General features: G+C 38.5%; 1 protein-coding gene across 1 annotated transcript in view; it reads right to left on the reverse strand.

The window, feature by feature from the left end:
• Window positions 1-901: 901 nt before the first annotated feature.
• The window catches only part of SYTL2 (synaptotagmin like 2), a 99961-nt gene continuing 78216 nt past the window's right edge, over window positions 902-22646 (reverse strand). The window contains 11 exon segments of the mRNA XM_081790340.1: window positions 902-1283; window positions 2102-2307; window positions 4225-4324; window positions 6565-6643; window positions 8546-8716; window positions 11045-11147; window positions 12258-12427; window positions 13719-13838; window positions 16947-17041; window positions 20230-20277; window positions 21523-21576. Coding sequence (XP_081646466.1) covers window positions 1138-1283; window positions 2102-2307; window positions 4225-4324; window positions 6565-6643; window positions 8546-8716; window positions 11045-11147; window positions 12258-12427; window positions 13719-13838; window positions 16947-17041; window positions 20230-20277; window positions 21523-21576 — 1292 coding nt within the window. The 3' untranslated portion in view covers window positions 902-1137.

Here is a 22646-nt window from a genome sequence, read left to right on the forward strand (position 1 = left end):
TTTCAACTACTTCTTTAAAAGAAAAACTTCCACTTTCAACAACGTGGTCAAAGCATCTCACTCAGAGGAAATGATGTCCAGAGTTACAGTAAAGACTCGAGAAACATTAGCTTACCAATTCTTTAGCCTTGCTGGGAATTTAAGATTTTAGGACTTCTAACATGAAGTATCTCATTTAAAATAAGAAGTCTATTTAACTTGACAACACAATTAAATCATATCGTAATTTCTTCTAAGGGTTTTTACAAAATACTGTATGAAAATTATACATAGGAAGCAAAGTTTAACAATTTACATTCTAATTAAAACTTTGTTGCAAAACATGCCTGTGACCACTCTCATGCTAATTTCATATAGTAGAGTTACAGGAAAACCAGAATCTTATATATGCAAGGTTTTTGGTTTTTTCACATAGTCTATGACAAAATACAGGGTTGAGAGCTTGGGAGAAAATTAAGCCAAAAACTGAATTCCACCTATGAGCCAGGAGGTGGCACCAAAGCACATCTGAGACTTTGACATTGGGGGCAGGGTGGAAAGCAGTTTCAAAGGCAGAAAGAAATACATGCAATAAATTCAGTCTCAATTCCCTAACACGGAATTCCATATCATAATAGAGTTTATAGAGTATATCGTTTTCTTATGGTCAAATTCTTTATCATCACTGATATTCCTCCCCCCCCCCCCCCACTTCTGTCCCTCTTTTACAAAAACTATACATTTTCAGTTCCTGCAAGGGTTTTCAACCACCGAGAAGCAGGCCCTCCAAACCGTCGCACAAAATTGTGGTGTGAAACACACAACAGCAAACTAGAAAATGTTGCTCGTTAACACCACCCCATATTTAATATTTTTTGATAGCGTTTTCTCTGAAGCCTCAGTACCATTTGACTTTGCTAGCTTTCTCAAATATCTTCTTTGATGTTGAGGGCACAAATAAGTTAGACTGTTTATTATCATTTAAATCTCTTGGGCCTTGTAACCAAAGAAGCACATGCAGGTTGACTTGAACATGCTGTGTGGCATCCGTTAGTGGAAATAGGTAGCAGGTGAGAACTCTGTCCACACAGTCAGATTTTCAAGATCAGATTCCACCTGTTTAGTGGTTTTTAGTGGAGGAGCCAGTCGATGTTGAGTTCATTTTGAAATCTTGGCAATTAATAGCATTCTGAGAGGCAAGGTTGCTTCAATCCAAGTGTTGGGGGAATTCACCATCTTTTCCCAGAGAGCAACTTCCTCTGAAGTAGAGTCCATCCAATCCACTTCAGTGCCATAGCTTTTACCTGGTAGGGCGGGGGGGGGGGGGGGGGGGGAGGGGGCGGGGGGGCAGAGAAAGGAAGCTTTGCATTTAGAAAGGAATTGTTCATTGGAGGCGGCAAGGAAGGTCATTCCCTCATTATAATCACCAGTGGAATACAGCTAGGAAGCGTTTTAATATCATCAGGAGGGCAAATCTGGGGCTCAATCGAAGAAAGAGCTGTTTAGTCACCTGAGCTAGCTGATAATCTGTCAGGGACATAGTGGGGTAGTAGGGAAGAGTCCTGGCACTGGGATGGAGGTGACACTAGATAATCTCTAAGGAAGTGTGGTTTGGGGTTTTGTGTCTAAGAGACTCGACTTTGAATCTTGGCTCTGATGCTTATTAGCTGTTACTTCATTTCTTAGAACATCAGTTCCTCTGGAGATAACATAGTAACGACTCATAGAATTTCTGTGAGGATTAAATGAAATAATATAATCAAAGCACTCAGTACAGTGACTACTGCTCCACAAATGTTAATTGCTATCATTATTTAAAGCATCCTTTTTGTCATAAAAGGATATAAATATTTTTCAGGGAAGAGTAGTGATGAAGGATTTTCTGTATACCCCCACATACTGTAACTTAAGCTCTGTGTGGACAGACACTACATCCTGTTAGTCTTCATATCTAGAGCCCTTGGCATACAGCCTGACATTCCTTCATTCATTCATTTCATTACACTTAACAGAAATAGAATATCTGTTTTCATAAGGAAGAAGCAAAGCAACAAGCAGACAAACCTCTACTGTCTCCAGAAGCACTTGGCTCATAGAGAATTAAAAATGTAACAGACATTACCTGTTCCAAAGCCAATCCGAAGACCACCCAAAAACTGGTTGGTTAATTTGTAATGGTCCCAGACAGTAAGCTCTACACAGGCTTCTGTCAGATCTTCAGGCCTGAAACCATCATACACCATGGTGTGGTTGAAGACAGGGTTGGTGGTTTTCCCTACAGCTCTTGTCTTTTGGCGACTTTTCCTACTTGTATCTGGAAGGATGATACTACAAAAGAAATCATTGTGAAAGCATTTTACTAAGATGGTGAACATTTACACCTTAAGTGTACTTCAACACAGCTAGTGAAGACTGGCAGAAGGATATAGAAGAAGAAAAAGAGTGTAGAGAGGCAGTGGTGGTGGCGATGGTGATGGTGGCGGTGGGGATGATGGTGGTGGGGATGATGGTGGTGGTCATGGTGGTGGTGGTGATGGTAGTAGTGGTGGTGGTGGTGATGGTGATGGTGGTGGTTGTCGTGGTGGTGGTAGTGGTGGTGGTGGTCATGGTGGTCATGGCGATGATGATGGGGGTGGTGATGGTGATGATGATGGGGATGGTGATGGTGGTTGTGGTGGTCATGGTGGGGGTGGTCATGGTGGTGATGGTAGTGGCGGTGGTGTTGGAGAATATTATGGGGATGGTGGTAGTGGTCATGGTGGTGGTGAGGATGGTGGTGGTTGTCATGGTGGTGGTAGTGGTGGTGGTCATGGTGGTGATGGCGATGATGATGGGGATGGTGATGGTGGTTGTGGTGGTCATGGTGGGGGTGGTCATGGTGGTGATCGTAGTGGTGGTGGTGTTGGAGAATATTATGGGGATGGTGGTAGTGGTCATGGTGGTGGTGGGGATGGTGGTGGTTGTCATGGTGGTGGTAGTGGTGGTGGTGGTCATGGTGGTGATGGCGATGATGATGGGGATGGTGATGGTGGTTGTGGTGGTCATGGTGGGGGTGGTCATGGTGGTGATGGTAGTGGCAGTGGTGTTGGAGAATGTTATGGGGATGGTGGTAGTGGTCATGGTGGTGGTGGGGATGGTGGTGGTTGTTATGGTGGTGATGGCGATGATGATGGGGGTGGTGATGGTGGTTGTGGTGGTCATGGTGGGGGTGGTCATGGTGGTGGTGGCAGTGGTGGCAGCATCCTGCTGGAGGTACTCTTCATTACTCTTCATTACAGTGGACCAGACTTGCTTTGAATCCTGACTCTGCCATTTATTGGTTGTGTATTGTAGGAAAAGTCACTTAATCTCTCACTTGCTTCATCTTTAAAATGAGAATGGTGATACCTAATTCGTAAGGTTAATGTTATAATTACATATGAAGGAAACAACTTAGTTCAGTGCTTTCAATTAGTAAGTGCTTAACATGGTAGCAATTGCTTGAGGATTCCTTTATAATTTGGAAATATGATCTAGTCCTGATTATCTCTTTTCTGGTTTTTTTTTTTAATTTTTTTTTTAACATTTATTTATTTTTGAGACAGAGAGAGACAGAGCATGAACGGGGGAGGGTCAGAGAGAGGGAGACACAGAATCGGAAGCAGGCTCCAGGCTCTGAGCTGTCAGCACAGAGCCCGACGCGGGGCTCGAACCCACAGACTGTGAGATCATGACCTGAGCCGAAGTCGGCCGCTTAACTGACTGAGCCACCCAGGCGCCCCTATCTCTTTTCTGTTTTTAACCTACCATACCTCTTATAAATACAAGAAGGTCTGAAAGTTGTCTCAGAATGAGAGACTGCCCTGAGCTGAAAAATCTTACCAGCTGACATCTATGAATAATATATAGAGAGAAAGTCACAAATAATGTCATATAAACTTAAACAGCTACAACTGGTCTTCTGAAAGAATAGGTGTAGATAAAATCAGTCAGGGGGGCTAAGAGAGCACACTAATAGTTGTTTAGACACTGCTGACTTGATGCCAGGCATTTATATATATAACAGAGAAAAAAGTTTGCCACTTAAAAATTCAAATTAGGGGTTCATATCACAGGTCCTTCCAGAATGTGTTGCCATTGTCCTAAGTTATTTCATTCAAACCATGAATGATGAGTTTCAGCATCACAGGTATGGAGACTTGAAACCAACCAGCAAAGGCTGGGCTATGGCAGAGATGAGAGAGGCAGAGTTATCAATGCTGTTACCATTTAACAAAAGAATTTAGATGGTTGCCCCTTAGCAGAGGTAGATCGAGACATTCCTTCACCCAGATGTGCACTTCTCCAGTTGTAGGAAGCTTTTTACCTATAATTGAAAAAGGGCAGAAAAGAAAATTTCACTGCCATTCCTCTCTTGGCAATACTGCATCCAAAGATGCAGTCTGGAACAGTGATGCTAGCTAGAGCTTGATGATATGATCCTAATTGGCTAAATTTATACATTCTTAACTAAATCTTCCCTAGTCTGCCTGCACTGAGCTCAGATAACTCTATGCAAATAATTCATATTGATTCCAAGTGCAGAGTACTACATCATTATTTCTGGGTTTGGCTTGTTTCAAGATAAATTATAGAGATCAGGTATGTAAATCATCCATTTACAGTTATATTCAAAACACCTCAGTGAAATGCATATTCCTTTCAAATATTGTTAATGGGAGGCATTTGAAACATAATGAGTATAAAGTAACCAAAACAGGTACTGGCTAAGTACAGCCACTTTTCTTGTTAAATGTGGTTACACACTTTGTGACAATATTGCGTACACACATAAAAACTAGGGTTATGGCCAAGGAATTCTGAGAAGTTGGCTTACTCTTTAGCTTTTGGCTAGGCTGGGTGCACATGGACAGAGGACCACTACCATATTTTTCTGAATGGGTTAACCTAATTAACCAACAGGAATTTAATGAGCATTTATTATATGCTCAGCCCTATGCTAGTAATATCATTGGATGCAAGGAACATAAGAAATCTATGTCCTCGGGAAATGTTTACATTTAAAAAGAGTAATTCAAATAAAAACTATAAAAATGTAACACAGAATGAAATGCCAAGTTATAACTATAATGTTCTAGGTGATGATGTGCTCAACGAGGGTGAATGCATATAGCCAGGAAAAGCTTTATGGAGAAGATGGGGCTTCATCTAAGACTTGGATAGGTTGAGAGAGGCAGCCACTCCAGAGAAGAGAAACTACATGAACAAAAAATCAGACAAGGTGGAGCCCATCACAAAACATCCTCTCCTTTGCCCCCCGCTCCCACCAAGAAATGATAGTGGTGGAAAACAGACTGGCAGAATTTCTATGCATGTGGACCATAAATGATAGGATAGAAATTATATATTTTAAAAATCTGCCTTTTAGGAAGATCCAGAAGTAACAAAATGGTGGTTTGGCAGCCATATGGACCTAAAGATATCTTTTACTTGCCCTCCAATTCTTTTTTTTTTTTTTTTTAACCGAATTAGAATGTTTTTTCTAGTTCAATCACTGCCCTTACCATCCAAGATTTCTTTCATGCCACTGGTTTCACAGCCTGGTTACTGAAAGCAGTTGAGTTGCAACCTCTGATTTCAGTCATAACATTTATACAGATTCTTAAGGAGAAAAACTTGGGGAACTTGCTTAGGAAATAAATGGCAGGCATTCATTTCTTGCTAGTCTCTTGCTCCTTAACTGGGCTGGAGACCTGAGGCCCTAACATCAAGGATGCAATTAGGAATCTTGAGGAAAAAGCTTTCAGTCCTGCTGAGACCTTAAGAATGGGGAACCAATACACTCTTACTTCCTAAGGGCTCCATACGAATTTGTCTAATTCTTGCCTGTGAGGAACACCCAGGCTCCATTCTGAATACGGGAAAGGCCATCCACACTGTGCAGATACACCCAGTAAGTCTTGGGTAAGACTAGAAATCAGTGCTCTAGGTGATTTTGATGCAATATTTGGGAACCATTTCTTAAGCATAAGTGGTTTATTACGGAGATGCTAAACAATGATTTCTACTACTGATATTCATCACTTCCAGCTGAGATCATACCAACCCTCACACTGGGAACAATAAAAAAAAAAAAAAAAAAAAAAAAAAAAAAAACTTTTGGAGAGTGAGGTGATAATTCAAACAAGGATTGTAAACTAGAGAATTTTGGAAACTGAACATTTTTTTTTCCATGGAACCAGAAGGTAGAATGGTGGTTATCAGGGGCTGGGAGAAGGACATGGTGAGGCTGAAGTTTAAAGGGTACAGAGTTTCAGATATGCAAGATGAAAAAAGGTCTAGAGATCTGCTTTATAACAATGTGAATATGCTTAATCCTACAAAAGGTACACTGCAAAATGGTTAAGATGATAAATTTTATATTATGTGTTTTTACCACAATAAAGAATTATCAACTATAAATTGACTCATCTGGTCCATATAATTACTAAGTTAGTAATTTTGCCTAGGGTTTCACCTTTGAAAATATCACAGAGTTCAAAGAAATCCTTGGAGAGGGAAGGGATCGGGAAAGGACATAAATCTGTATGGAAAATCATTACATACCAGGAATTGGATCTGGAACATACTGGAGAGCTAACTTCATTTCACCTCTGTTTTCTGCTTCAAGGGCAACTGGTGCTGTCTGGAAAATGAAGGACACTGTCAGTAAGTGTGAGACACAAACTATTTTACTCTGTTGATATTGTGTTATAGGACAACAAATGCCCGTTTCTGTGAGTATGTATCACCCATGAGTGCCCTGAATTAACATTTCCATCAAAGCTAAACTCTTGCTTTTATATCTGGGAAAGCCATACTGTGTATCTTGGAAAGACTTGCTTGGTACCCAGAAAATATCTCAAGGCCTTTAGTCTCAGAGATAGTAAAGAAATCAGAATGGCTTTCTTGGAGAGAGAAGAAATGTTCTGGGATGCTTTGGTTTTTATAAAAGCACATAAATTTTGTTGGTCACCCAGTCAGACATAAAACTATTTATTTGAGTTACTCTTTCTTTGAGTAAGAAGAGTGTGGGGAAAGTCTGGGGGAAGAAAAGCCAAACATTACATTTCCAAAGCTGCATTAACCTGATCATTTCAGATCACATGGTTTGATGTCTTTAAGAATAACAAAGACTGGACAATAATTTTAAAATGTGTATCTATTATTTTCAAGTATAAGAGAGCTGGTTTCACTTTCAAATTCTGGTCCTTTAGAGCCTTATTGCCAAAACATAGCTATGCATCAGAAACCTAAAGGTTAGTTTAAAATGAAAAGCTTTTGACATCTTCTAAGGAATTCACACCCAGTGAGTCTTGGGTAAGACTAGAAATCAGTGTTCCAGGTGATTTTGATGCAATATTTGGGAACCATTTCTTAAGCATAAGTGGTTTAATATGGAGATGCTAAACAATGATTTCTACTATTGATATTCATCACTTCCAGCTGAGATCATACCAACCCTCACACTGGAAGCAATAAAAAAAAACTGGATTAAACAAATTTATTTGAAGGAATTAATGAATTATTATCACGACTCAAATGGAGAACATCTTTGAGTCTGACATTCATTGCTTTTCACTTTGAGGCATCAGCTGATTTTTAAGTAGTGCCAAACTAGAGCATAATAGAAAGGAATAGCCTTAGACATACTCTAGATCAGTGGTTGTCAAAGTATGGTCCCCAGGCAAGACGCTGTATCAGCAACCAGCCATGGCTAGAAACTTGGGCCCAGATGTTACTAAATCAGAAACCCTGAGAATAGGGCCCAGAAATCTGTATTATAAGTACTTCACGTGAATGGGATGCATGCTAAAATCTGATAACTACTTCCCTAGGCTTTCACTTGGAATCCCTGAAGGGCCATAGCCTAGGAATTTGAGCAAACAAAAACTACATGAGACCACATGAAAACTGAAACCCAGCTTCTAGTCAGTTTGTTCTCAGATTAAAGTGCTCTGTCCCCACTCTGTGTGTCAGAAACAAAAGTAAATCCTCTCAAAGTATCCCTAGAACTCTCATATACAATGCCTAGCTTACAATAATAAATGAACAGGCATACCAGGACAAAGGACCACATGACCAAACTAAGATAAAAAATTAGATAAAAGAGACATACAAATGTTTAGGATATTGGGTTTTCAGATATATATTTTAAATAACTTTGATTAATATGTTCATGAGGATAATGTTAAGATAGAGAATTTTAGGAGAGAAATGGTCTATGAAAAATCAAATGAAAATATAAATCTGAAAAATATAATGACTGAGAACCTGTAAGATGGGTGTTTTAGACATAGCAGATAAGAAAATTATAGAATGGAAAGACAAGTTAGCAAAAACTAGCCAGCCTGAATTCTGGAGAGGAGAAAAAAAAAAAGAACAGAAAATACATTTAAAGGGCATAAGAGACATATTGGACAGAGTGAAAAGACATAATGATCCCAAACAAGGGATAACCGTTATTAATTAAAATGCAGTTTATAGTAGCTTTCTCCTACATGCCAGGCACCAAACCAACCAACAAACCAAAAACGTCAGAACTTACCTTTCGCTTCAGAGGGTACCACTTCAGTTGTTTATTCTGTTTGTTGTCCCAGTCCCAAGTTTCCAAGTCAAGTTCTACTTCCCCTAGAAAACTATTGCGCTTAAATGTATCTCGATGCCAAACGGACAGGTTCAGCTTTTGTGTTTTTAAGATTTGCTTTTCGACTTTATACTGCAGATCAAAGAAGGAAATTAAAGTGGTGAATAATACTATTTTATGCCAAAGTTATGACACAGAGATAAAGAGAAAAGTCATCTGTACAGATCAGGTTTTCTCATCTGCTAGGTTTCAAGTCTCAAAGATATTGCAAAGTCATCTTATTCTAAGTGTCTTGTTTCAAAGCGCTAAATCCATCTTTCACAAAAGCTGATTTTCTTTCTGCTTCTGGAAAAGCAAACCACAGTTCAAATATCATAGCCAGTAATAGCTTTCTAAAAACGAAAGCCAATTATTCATTTTTTACTGGCTGTTTTTTTGTTCAAACTAGATATAACATAAGTCCAGTTCAGTCTCAAAATGCTAATGAAGTTTAATCCTGTGGTCTGTTTTCTACCTAAGGACAAGGTATTTTTTTTCTAATAGACTCTATTTTTTAGAGCAGTCGTAGATTTCTAGCAAAACTGAACAGAAAGTACAGAAAATTCCTATATACCACTTGCCCCTATTTACACACAACATCTCCCACTATAGATATCCTGCAATGACAAGGTACTTTTCAATTAAATTCCTTTTTCCTGATTCATATGGTTAAGTGGAAAATATCTGGCATCCTAACAGTTTTTCATCTAAGATGCAATCAATCCTAGATTGTATATAATCATGGGAGGGATAATAGTACTTCTGACCTAAAAATAATCTCTATTTGGTTTTATGATGTACTACTTGAATGTCCATTTTGGTTGTAGCAGGCTGGTCTTTCTCTGAATTTACTATTTAAATTAGGTGGCTTTTCCTGAGTATAGGGTTGAAGTAGTTGACCTAGAAACAGCTAGGGTATGGAGGTATATCACAGTCAGACTGTAATTAAAAACTGGTTACAGAAAATCTATAAAAAATTGACCCATGGATGACTGAAAATTAATCTAATTCTGCTTCTTTCCTCAGAGGATAATCAAATAGTTGGACAGCCTTTCAGAAAAAGGGAATGAATGACACTTCTTCTGTTTCCAGTTTCAAATTATCATGACTAAGACAACATTATACAGTCTGGGGTAGGGGGAAATATGGGTATTTGAGGCAGGTATACTTTCTATTCATCTGTCTATTCATCTATCCTTCCAATAAACATTTTTTGAGTACTTATCCAGACACTATATTGAGTCAACATGTGTTTAATACATACTAATCACTTTGCATATATTAATTCTTTTAATGTTCACACCTACTGAAGTAGGTAGGTACTCTTATTGTCTCCCTTTGGCAGATATGAAGCACAGACAGGTTCAGTCATTTGCCCAAACGCACACAGTTGATAAATGGCACAGAGTTGGACCTTGCCCTCCTGGAACTCACAGTTTAATGGGAAAGCAGACAATGAGGCTAGTAGTTCAAGTGCTGAGTGTTAACAAAGCCTAATATAGAACAAGGTGACTGAGGCAGCAGAACGCAAGGTGGCCTGATGGGTTAAGGACAGCCTCTCATAGGAAGAGGCATTTAAGGCTGTAGGAGGTAGTTAGGGATAGAATGTGGGAAAGAGCACTCTGGCCAGATGGAACAGGAAGTCCAGCAGTGTGAGAAAATGTAGTCAGTTCCTCCAAAGAACAGAAAGGAATCAGGGTGACCTGAACAAAGACTCTGAAATTGAAAAGAGGAGGCTGGAGCCTGGGTTGTGGAGGGACTGGTGACATGTTAAGAAGGATAGACTTGCCGCTAAGGGTAATGGGAATCCTAAAAGATTTTAAGCAGAGAAATAACATGATCAGAATTATGCTCTTGGTAAATCATTTTTACGATGCTCAATTCTGTCAGCTGTGTATCTTTGAGCAATTTCCTTTGTTTCTCTAAGCTTCACCTGCTTCATCTGTGAGGTGCAGGCAGTATCCTCCTGGTGGCCTATGTAGAGAATGCATGACAAAACGCAAACAACATTCAAGGTGTATGGTCTCATGCAAGGCAGTTTGTCAGAAAATGTTTATTCCTTCCCTTTTTCTCTCCCCGTGACTGACTTTACTTGTAGAGATACTACCCAAGAAGATGTGGCTATTTAGGGGCACCTGGGTGGCTCAGTTGGTTAAGTGCTGGACTTTGGTTCAGGTCATGATCTCAGTGAGTTGGAGCCCCGAGTTGGGCCCTGTGCTGACAGCTGAGAGCCTGGAGCCTGCTTCGGATTCTGTGTCTCCTGCTCTCTCTGCCCCTCCCCCACTCACACTCTGTCTCTTTGTCCCTCTCTCTCAAAAATAAACACACATTAAAAAAAATTTAGACAACATGGCTATTTACACATAATCACAGTGACACATCATCATTTAGGATTTTCCTAGACAGAGAGTTCATAGATACCCGCAGTATCTCATTATACACAGGATTCAAGGTCTTCTTCACTACAAGTGTTTTCTTCTTGCCCATTTTGCCCTTGTCTGGTAACAGATAGGCCTTTACATATCTAAAAAGAGAAGCGGAAAGACAAGAAGGTCAGAGAAAATAAAAGTCATGTTTCTATCTCTACTTGGAAAAATGCATTGGTAATTGACAGAAATAATTCATGACACTCAGAAAAGTGATAAGTAAATGAATGTTCTCACTAATGTCTTTTATACTTAAATGTTTAAACACATTGCAGCAGAATTGATCATTTTATAATTGTTTTAAAATTTTTTAAAGGATATTTCCTGAACTCCTTTTTTCTTTGGCCTTATCTGATATGGAGGGTGGTGGGGGACAGATCTCTAATGTAGTGCTTAATTTTACTGGCTTGTTTCCAATTAAGAAAAGACTGGTGCTTACAGAATTTTTTTAAAAAAGTTTTGTTACTGCCTTTTGAAAACAAAAATTACTCTTAGCACCAAACTAATCAAGCCACATTCAATGGGGGAAAAAAGTATACTGGACCCAATTGTTTTTATAATAAAAGCATGAAGGATTAGGCTTATGCCAGCAAAATAATTAAGAATCTGACTTCTGCATAAGGATAAGTGAGGAATGTACTCAATTTTTGCAAATAAACTGAAGTATCAATTAAGCCTCTGATTTAAAAGACGAGCTGGTAATTCCCCCTAAAGTTCTTCTGTAAAATAGAAGTTAAATTTAGAATCTACCTCAGTCTAGAATCTTAACTGTTCCTGCACCACTGAACATTCTGAAGTATGCCCCTACATGTCCCTAACTTTAGAGAAGTTTGAGAGTCATGGGAACAGATTAGGGTTTAAGCCCTTATTCCCAGTTTTGCTGCTGACTCTCTGAATTTATGTAAATAGGTCACTTATCTTTTCTGGCCTTAATTTCCTTATCTGTTAAAAGAATGAATGGGACAAGATGGCCTCAAAGGTCCCTTCCAACTTGAAATATTTTGTGCTTCTCTGACATTTTTATAGTTTAATAACTTTGGCACATGAATTTATAAAGTAAATAAAACAGCACTTCCCCCAAACTTTTCTTGTCAAACATTTCTTTTTGATGCAGTCACACACATATCCTCCCTTCAATTTCTTTCTTGGCCAGTTTCTGCAAGATTACGAATAACTAAGAGAAAACAGTTACTTCAAATTGTACTTACGGGTCTGAGCGCTGTTTTTTAACATCTGCTGCTGCTAAGTCTTTACACTGGGCCACAAAGACATGCAACTCCTTCAATGAGTCCACATAGTCGATTGCAAACTGAATATTTCCTTTCACTTCCAGATTGCCAAAGTCTCCACTGTAAACGCTCATCACACTGCCGCTCACCTGAAAGCATCCGAAACACACAGTGTTTGTTTCTATCTCTTTCACAAATCCAATACAAGGATCATGAATATAATCTTTGCTTGCCATTATTTCTCTAGTTTGCACTTAAGGCAATTAATAAAATATGGCATAAAGACAGGCCAACACAGACAACCTGACGTAATATATGGCACAACTAGTGTGTAAAAAAAAAAATGCCTCTAAAAGATACAGATGAAAAGTGAAATGCAAAGTTATTTAGATAATGGCTCATTTCAAAGCAGGGGGATTTTTATGGTGGGGGGCATTCAAAGTTCCATTTTTAGGCATGCTTAGTATTTAAGACATTAAAGAAAGAGGATGTGAGAAACCCCAGGCACACAAATCACAGTGACACATTGCTCTATCAAATTTCCAAGGCACTAAAAAGGAATTTTACTATGTTACTCATCCACTAAATCTAGGAAAATGCTTACTGGGCCATACGCCTTTAGAGGTCAGGAAGGGTAGAGAATGGATGATTGATGAAGGCAGTTGAAAGCCTTCCCAAGGCCATACATTTGATTGTTATCAGCAGAAATTCAATGTAAACAGATTTTTTTTTTAAAGTTTGAGAAATGGGAGGCTAGTAAGAATTTAAGTACAGCTTTGTCATTTGATTAGCATACCTGTTGAGATATGTGCATGTTTATGTATATCAGAGAACTATTTGGTAAGTGTATGTGGATATATTTACATATATATATTTCTACACACATACTACATGCACGATGACTGATCTCACTTTATAAAAGAAGTTCTAGGTAAAGTCAAATTTTCTAAAGCCAACCTGAATACACTTAAGTAGACTTCCTTTTAAAACCCTGTTCTAAATCCTTCTGTAAAGCAAAGAAATCCTATTCTTTTATGTGAATCAGTACCTTTATTCATCAGGTTTGCTAAAATAGAGATACAATTCTAAACCTGCAAAGAGAGTATAAAACATATCTAATATAAGCAGAACTTAACAATAGTTACCCCATTTGTTGCAGAGAAAAATGCAGCGGTTCATCTTGTTGGTAATTTAGGCTTATTTCTAAAGTACTTACATCCCAAAAAACATATTCATTTATAATGGATGTGAACTCTTTTTATGCTTAAAAAAAGAAAAACAAAGATTTAGCTAGCCAGAAGCTAATTGTGGGTTAGAGAAAAAGCTAGTGCCCTTGGAATCTGGGAATACAATGGGAGCCATTTTATAGTAAGAAGGAGCACGGCAGAGCAAGGTTCACAGAAGCAGAGAGATATTAACACGGAGCCTTTGTTTACATACAGAAGACAGGGACGTCATGCCAGAGGAGCTGCTAAGATTGGTTAAAGAGCTTGGGCTCTTCTTGTGTCTGCTGAGCTGGTAACTGCTTTCTGATGCTGTATCTGTTTCTCTGTCATCACTCTACAAAACATCATATAATATACACAAAATTTAAATTCAGGATGATGAAGATCAGAATCTCAATTTAGAAAAATATGCTATCTCGGTATCCCAGGGATCTGTCAACATTTCTGAAGGTCAAAAGACACTTGTGCTAATCACCAGGGAATGGGATTCAGGATGAAATGGGTGGTCTATCTTGGACCTCACCTAAGGAGGAGGGCAGTGCTTTGCTACCAAAATAACAAAGTGATTTTTTTTTTTTTTTCACCTACAAGGTGGGCCCATAGTGCTACAGAAGGCAGCATTACTGTGAGCTTTCTTGTTACTGTCTTAGTATATGTATTTAGGTTACTTGGGGAACTTTATTGATAGATATGAGAAGTTAACTTTACCCACACAATAAAAGGTCTAAGACTTACTATCAAAACATAAAATGTCGTGTGTAATTCCTCATTATTAACATAGCCTGTCTTCCCTAAAATTCAAATCTTTTACTTGAGACACTATTAAACTAGAAAAATAAATGCTAGTTTGATCTGTTTCAACTAGAACTTATATATATACATATTTAAGAATTCTAAACCACCTCTTATGTATTTTCATAGTGCTATTGTGCTTATCTTTTTATTGCTATAGGGAAGTATATATTAAATTACATTTATTAACATGTATTAAATTCTACCCACATTAGATTTTAACAATTTTTTAAAGTATTATTTTAAATATGTCCCAGGAAATATTTACCTGGGTCAAGAAAAAAAAAAGTGGCAATAATAAATTTTATTATATTCAGAGCTAAAGTTTATCAGACAGTACTTTTAAAAATTCATGATTCAGAATGTGTTCCTTTTGGGGTTAGAGAGTTTATGGAGCAGTTCAGTGGAGTTAGGGAAACATCTGTATGGAGTAGTTAGTTCATGCCAACATATTCTGGGGCCATGCAATTATGTATCAATATAACAGATGCCAATTCAAATGCAGAGTTAAGGAGTTAAAGAAAAACAAAATTTATGACTTATATGGATAAGAAAAAAATCCTCCCTCAAGGATTTAAAAAAAAACAACAAAACACCATACCTTTTAAATGTCTCCGTTGTCACACCCTCCCCCCACATGCTTACGGTCCATCTCCCTCTATTATCGCATGCACTATGGTCTACCTAGTATATCAGGTCACTAGTGAATTCATGAAGGATGGGATCCTGTCTTATTGACCTGGAACACCAATTTTCACATAGCATGTACTCAACAAATGTGACTGATGTTAAACTAAGCCTCAAAGGGCTAATGGACAAAGGCACACGGCCTGGTTTCATGTCCACTTCCTTTAACATTTAGTCCGACCCATGTGCTTTGAAAGACAAAATTATACAGCTTAATTTGGCATCTCTGATGCACAAACTCAAATGACTTGGACTCTCCTTTGTGTGGAGCTATGAGGCAGCACATTAAAAGTGAAGGAGGAGAATGAAAAACCAGAACTGGTATCACTTGCCTCTTCAGTTATTATATAGCTTATTCATATGACCAACCAAGACCAAAGCCTGTTTACAAAGGTATAAAACCACAGGAACTCCATGAGGTGCCTACCAGTGGCTTCCAACTAATGATTTAGTTTCAAAGAATGAGTGATTCTTTTCAAAGGAACTATAATGTGGGCTGTTATGCATATGCAGGGGTGAACATTTGCAGATACAGTTCATCTAAGGCCCAAGAATAGACAAAGGGAGGGCCAGGAGGTCAGGCAAGAGATATGTAATTTATATGCTGTCTAGAACTTTCCTCATATTTCATCTACTAAGAGAATGCTTGAGGATAAAGCTTTTTATTTTACCATCAAAAATCAGACCCGAACTGCAAATAGTAACAGTTAATGTTTACTGGGCATTCACTATGTGTCAGGCACGATGCCCTGTGTTTTCCCTCCATTATCTCACTGACTCCTCACAACCTAATCAGGTAGGTACTAGGAAACCAGACATAGGGAAAGTAAGAAACTTGCCCATAGTCACACAGCAAATTTGTAGCACAGCCAGAAGTAGGAGTGTCTGACTCCAAGCTCCTAACTACCTGGCTGCAAGAACATAGAATCTTTTATGGTTTTTTTTTTTGGGGGGGGGGCGGATTTTTAAGTTTCTATTTTAATTCTAGTTAACTTACAGTGTTATATTAGTTTCAGGTGTACAATATAGTGATTCAGTAATTCCATACAACCCAGTGCTCATCATGACATGTGCACTCCTTAATCCCTATCACCTCTTTAACCCATCCCCCAACCCAGAACATGGAATCTTAATTAAGTCAAAGGACCTAAGTTAAAGTCCTAGGTCTACTTTTTAGCAGCTGTTGGATTTGGGGAAAGTTATTTAACATCTCAGGCACTTTCCTGTTTTATGTACCTACCACATTTAGTTAGTGACAGTTAGATATCAGAATGAATATTAAGTGCCTGGTATTTACAAAGTATTCAGGGAATAGCAGATAATAGTCCTGTTCTGACCTGAGGCACTAGGCATAATGGCTAACCATGATAATCGGATATGGGCTCCAGTCCTGGTTCAACTCTTTTCTAGATGAGTGATGTTATTTACCTCTCATGGTGTTTCCTGACCTATAAAGTCTGGGGATAATGATGGTGCCCGCCTTCTAGGCTTGTTGGAGGAATAAATGAGATAATGTACACAAATTGTCTATGCCCAGGAGATATCCTTAAAGTCTGCTGTAAAATTGTCACTCTATTACTTTACCAAATGCTTTCAAGCTAGTCATGCTACCCAGACTAAGCTTTCACAAATCAACTCTACTGTAAACTAAAGAGTGGTTATTTCACACCAGCGTATTTCTGTAGGGGTTTCTTATTTTGTACCCACTTTGAAACAAAAGTCATATTCCAAAATCAACGCAATTTGACTTCACCACCAAAATGAGTTGCCGTTTGAGTCAAATGAGACATGTCATGCCTCGTTCCAGGATCAACAACACTGCCTTTATTGACAGGAAAGTTCATGGGTCAGTCCTACTGACCTCTTTGGTCTCTGCCACAGCTGAATAAAAACACACCAACCTTGGCAGAACAAACTCACCGATTTGGTTCCATTTTTCTGAAATTACAAAAGACAAACTTGCCTCATCTTGGAGAAATGCTGGAACAGACTTGCTCATCCTTTTGAGTTTGTCAGGGTGGGAAAACTGATTATCAGGTTGTGAAGGCACTGTGGAAACTAAACAGCAGCATTTCCATTCAAAATTATCCTTACAATTTTGGACAAACATAAAGCATAAGTTGAAAACACACTTTTCTTTCGTCTATGAATGAGATATTTTTATAAAAAGGTTAAAGGCACAGTAGTTCACATGCACAGGATCCTAAGATAAGCAACATGCAGTTTTCATAAATTATATAGAGAGAACTAGCAAGGAGATGAACCAATTGAAAATAAGAATTAATTTACAAACTGTTCATTTTTATTAATCTGGAGCTGGAGTTGAATTATATTTATTAAAACATAGAGACATTGTGAATCAGTTTTAACTTATTTTTCACATCAGAGATTTGAACCACACGATGTGTGATTTCTTGGTTCATCTCCTTGAGATGTATTTTTAAAACATGCTGCAGGCTGAAAAACTATTTCATTGGACAGCAAGGATCTCCGTACACAACTCAATCATAAAAGTGTCCTGGCTACTGAGCGTCTAAGAGAAGGCTTGTTTGTTCAGTGATTATGAGGATCACTTCTCTGATAGTGTTTCTCACTCAGAATTATGAAAGACTATGATTCCAAACTATTTTTTTAAACAAATTGTTTAGACTTATTATTTAGACACCTTAATTTAGATACCCTTTGATACAGTAAGTATATACGTGGAAGTCACAATGAGATGATGAATTTTATTCCTCATTTGTGTAATTCTAGTTAGAAACCTATTTCCTTCTTTAAGAATTAGTGTCTGGGGCACCTGGGTGGCTCAGGTGGTTAAGCATCCAATTCTTAATTTTGGCTCAGGTGATGATCTTGAAGTTTGTGAGTTCAAGCCCCCACATTGGACTCCATTCTGACAGTGAAGAGTCTGCTTGGGATTCTACCTGTCTCTCCCTCTCTCTCTGTCTGTCTCTCTCTCCCTCTCTCTCTCCCTGGCCCCTTCTCTCTCATGTGTGCTCTCTCAAAAAATAAACTAAAAAAAAAAAAAAAGAATTAGTGTCTAAGCTTTTCTTACAGTGAATCAGAGCTTGCATATTATATGAGTTAACATGTTTCAAGGCCCTTAGAATAGTGCCTGGCACATAGTATACTCTATATATAATTATTTGCTAAAAAAGTAAATATTGTCTGATAATCCTTAAATTACCTATTCGATGTGCTACAAATATACTGACTTGGTTTTAGCAGTGAAAGAGATACCAGGAAAATAGATAAAAATCAAATTATATTTCTATATATAACTCAAAAGGCTCAAATTCAGCCCTAAGCATTAGCTAAATTCATGTTTGGTTAAAAGAAATCTAATGAAGGAGAACTGAAAACTGAACTATATATATTAAATATTTTCTTATTCACATAGTTCTCATCTAGCCTTTGGCTCACAAATGTATCAAAACACATTTTACGGTGACTCATGAAATGATACCTTCTTTAATTGCTTCCCACTAAACAATAATATGTATGTGTGCATATTCAGGTGACTTACACTGAAGTGGTGTAAGACTAGGTCCCGTGAGGGCACAGCACAGCCCAATGAGTACACAAAACTTATGTAATACTGCTTCCCATTATTTGCAAAATCTACATCTGCTCCTCAAATGTAGTCAGTTTTACATTTATTAGGCTTTAGTTATTTATGTTTTGATCATGTATTTCATTTTGTTTTTTGGTAAGAATACAGTCTCCACTGGAGAAAAGCAATAGTCTCAGCCCAGACATTAAAGTCATCTTGGATAATATAAAATAAGAGAGAAATCAATACATCCAGAATTCAGCACATGACTAGCCTTCGTGGCTTGACCTAACTAAGCTGGGTCATGAATGAAGACACAGGTACATTGGCATATATGTCCATGTTACTGTTTTCACTCCTCCGCTAACTGTTGAACAAAATGTAACAATATAAAACAAGATGACCATACCTAAGTATCTTCAAGTTCAAAAGCAACTGGAGAAATCTCTTTACCCAACACCCCCAAGGGGCAGGAGTTTTGTTTCCTCTGCAGCAGCTGGACAGAGAACACGCACTAAGATCTGAAGCCTGGAGTGTCCTTTTGCCAGGTCATGTGCCAGAGCTCAACACCTTCCTCTCTGGCATGACCTTTTGAGCAAAGTTTCAGATTTCAGACTAGATGTCACTGCCTTCTAGCATCAGCACTTTGTTTCTCTATCGAATGGCTCCTTCAGTTAGCTGCTGTTCTCATTAAGACTTATTAGCACATCCAGACTGTTGGCAAACTGTCAATAAAAATCTTGTAGACTCCTGAGGGCAGACATGTGTATTATTGTCTTCATACCTCCAGCACCTAGCATTATGAAACTGACTGAAAGCGAGAAGCTTAGAAGACACACACGCATTATCTGCATCCTTTGCAAGGCCCCACAAACTCCCTTTGAATGTGCTATTTGTCCTTGAGACAGTAGTCAGAGTTTTAAGTACATCAATCTTAAAATTGAACAGAAAAGAGTACATCATTACTTTTGATTCGTGGTGGATATTAATTAGCTGATGGACATAAGCCACCACAAGTATACACTTACTTCTTAAAACTCAGATGTTCACTTGCTTTATATATTGAATATATACTGAGTCCAGTTTTGAACCCCAGAGCTTAAACCCTGGACATAATAAAATTTGCTTCCATAGATATGGAGAGAGGCATATACAACCATACCACATACTTGTAAAAGTACAATTCTTTCTTATGTCTAAATAACTCATAAATTGTGTCATGTCTACAGTCTTGTGTAAAGGCCACAAGAGATCTAATACTCAAGACCATATACTGCAACATAAAAGTCAAGTGATAAGACAAGGTTCCAACTTCATTTTAAGCCAAGACTCAAAGAGCAGAGAGATGTACAAAAGTATAACAATTCTCAGCAATAACATACATGTATATATTTATATATAAAATACACACACACACACACACACACACACACATATGTGTGTGTGTGTCTATATAAAAATTGTTTAAGTACATAACTCTTCCTCAGTGGAACCATGAATTAATCTTTCAACACTGACAGCAGTAAAATGTTTTTAATAAAACGCTTGCCAGAATGAAATAGTTTTATAAGCTGCAAGAGTTTAGTACCAATAATAAATACTGTGTTATTAATAGTGTTAGTTATTTCAGTATATTTAACACCATGTAAAGTGGCAACATTTAGTCATTTGTGAGAAAGATCCTGCTACTCACTTCCTTGTATGCATTCATTTGTATCTGGTTCCTGATCTGCTTTTTGATCTACTCAGAAGAGCAACATTGAGAATAAATACCATTTTAACAGAAGGATTAAAGAGACATGAAAGTAAAGCTTAAATGTCAGTTTCACAACAGAGACTGAAGAATACATCTGATGGGTTTTTAGCTTGCTTTCATCTGATCCCCAGAGTAACTCTGCATTAGCTGCTTTAGGGTCTCCGGTTCAACTAAAAATCCAACATCCAGCACAGGAGATGCTTGGCATCTTTTCTCTAATTCACTGAGCCACACATAGCTTGGGAAATGCAAAGAGCACTGCACTAGGAGCAATGAAGCCGAGATTCTAGCTGCCACCTCCCTCCACTGACCAACCAGCTATAGGATCTTAGAAAGGCACCTAATTTCTCTGAGCTTTTCTTATCAGTAAAGGACCATGAAAATCCCCGCCCCGCCTACCTCCATGAAGTTGTTGTAAACATAAAATGCCAAAGACAAAACTATGACATAAAAGTAAGGAATGACCTTTGAGGAGCTCTGATGCTGCATTTTATATGGAAAACTCAGTTAATACACATTTTTTGTATTATAGTAAAGGCAATTTAGAAAACACAATTCCAGTATACAAATGTAAACTATATATTTGCATAAATGCTGAGCTATAAAATATAAAGATCAGACTCATTTCCATCCCTTCCCCCCAAAGGCACTATTACCCTATGTATTTTATAACTGAACCTAGTAATAATCCATTGACAAAGTTCAAAATCTTCCTGCTCCTGAATATTCAGAACCAGTTAAATTTTACCTCAGTCTATATTTAGCTATTTAAATTACCCAAGGAGGATCCTGACTCTGGTTCTGGGACTCTTTCCTTTGAAGTTAAAGCTTTACCAGCTATGCCAGAGAGATCCAAATGCTGAGATGTGCGAATCCAATACAGGAATAACTTAACCCAGGAACCCACCCGATGCTTCCTGCCCTCGCAAGGAGTTTTGCAAGTCAGAGTAGCAAAAATCAGCTCATACCAATAGAAATACAATTTCCTATTTATAGAAACCCTCGCTTGCCAAGGGTCTCTGATGAGATCCTCACAAAGGTATCACCAGCAGAAGCCTTGAGAATACCAATAGTTAGTATTAAATGCACCGAGTCAGAACCATTTTATAATAACTTAGGCACCATTCATCACATAGTGGCAAATGACGTTCTTCTATTTATCCAACAGCTGCGTCCCGGTGACTGCCCAAACCGCCCCAGACAGACATGCAAATACGTAAAGATATTTACCATCTTCAGCACTACGTACTAATTCTTCTGGCAGATTATCTACTTTTGCTTGATCTGTTCAGGAGAAATTAACAAATGGTTAACACGGCTGACCCTTGGCGAGAGAGAACAATGAGACTGCCCCTGGAAGCCCCCGGAGTTGGAAGCAATTAGTCAAGATGCAGTGAGGGGTGCAACCAAGATGTCTTCCCCAAAATACTTTCTCTTTAGATTAGCTACTTGAACCAGTGCCATAGCGGGAGCTCCCATTTCAGCCCCGATGCAGCTTACATCAGCACACTGCTGCACACGGACTCCCAAGGGTTAGTGGGTTAGCTAAGAGCAAGCAATCGGCCAGAGGCAGAAGAAAACACAGGGCTGCAACAGCCTCTCTATTCTTCTGGAAAGGGTAAGATGCTAGCCATGACTAACACCTTCTCAAACCCATGGTCATTAACAAATATTTCTGTGCATGCATCATCACTTGTGTAAGCCTCTGGGAGCCTTGCTTGGGAAGTCAACTGAAGAGATGTAACTGGGGACCAGCTGCTAAGTGGAATCTTGGCAGGCTAGTGTGAGAGTGGGTATCGGTATTTGGAAGGGAGCGTGCAGGAATACCCGTCAGCTGATGGTGATTTTTTTTTTAACCCTACACATTCCTAAGTACTTTAAAGCTGCACCATGGAAATATCCCCATGCTTCACAGGCAAGAGGTTTGTCAAACTGGACAATTGTTGCTGAGTTTTTTGTTTTTGTTTTTGTTTTCAGGACCCATCGCCAACATCAGGAAGAACAATTAGAGCGGTCCAACAAAGGACTGGACTCCCTTTCTGTGGGAGCATTCAGGCGGATGTAGGGGGTTGGCCACCTGTTGAGGAGGCTTTATAGAAAATTCCTGCATGGTGGGGAGGAGTGTAAAATGGGTGACCTTCAAGGTCACTTCTAACCCCGAGATTCTAAGATCTCCAGTGGGGATAGAACTGCCTAAATTGGGAATACTGTCTTCAGAGTCCTGAGAATCTCTGATTTTCAGGAATTATTTAATGGATTTTTCCTTTTCCTTTTTAAATTCAGACTTTTTAGTTTCAATTGCAGGTGCCTAAAGCATATTCTAAACATGAGAATGGTCAACTTTCAATCATATG

The sequence above is a fragment of the Panthera onca genome, chromosome D1, assembly GCF_046562875.1.
Source record: "Panthera onca isolate mPanOnc1 chromosome D1, mPanOnc1 haplotype 2, whole genome shotgun sequence".
NCBI lineage: Eukaryota > Metazoa > Chordata > Mammalia > Carnivora > Felidae > Panthera > Panthera onca.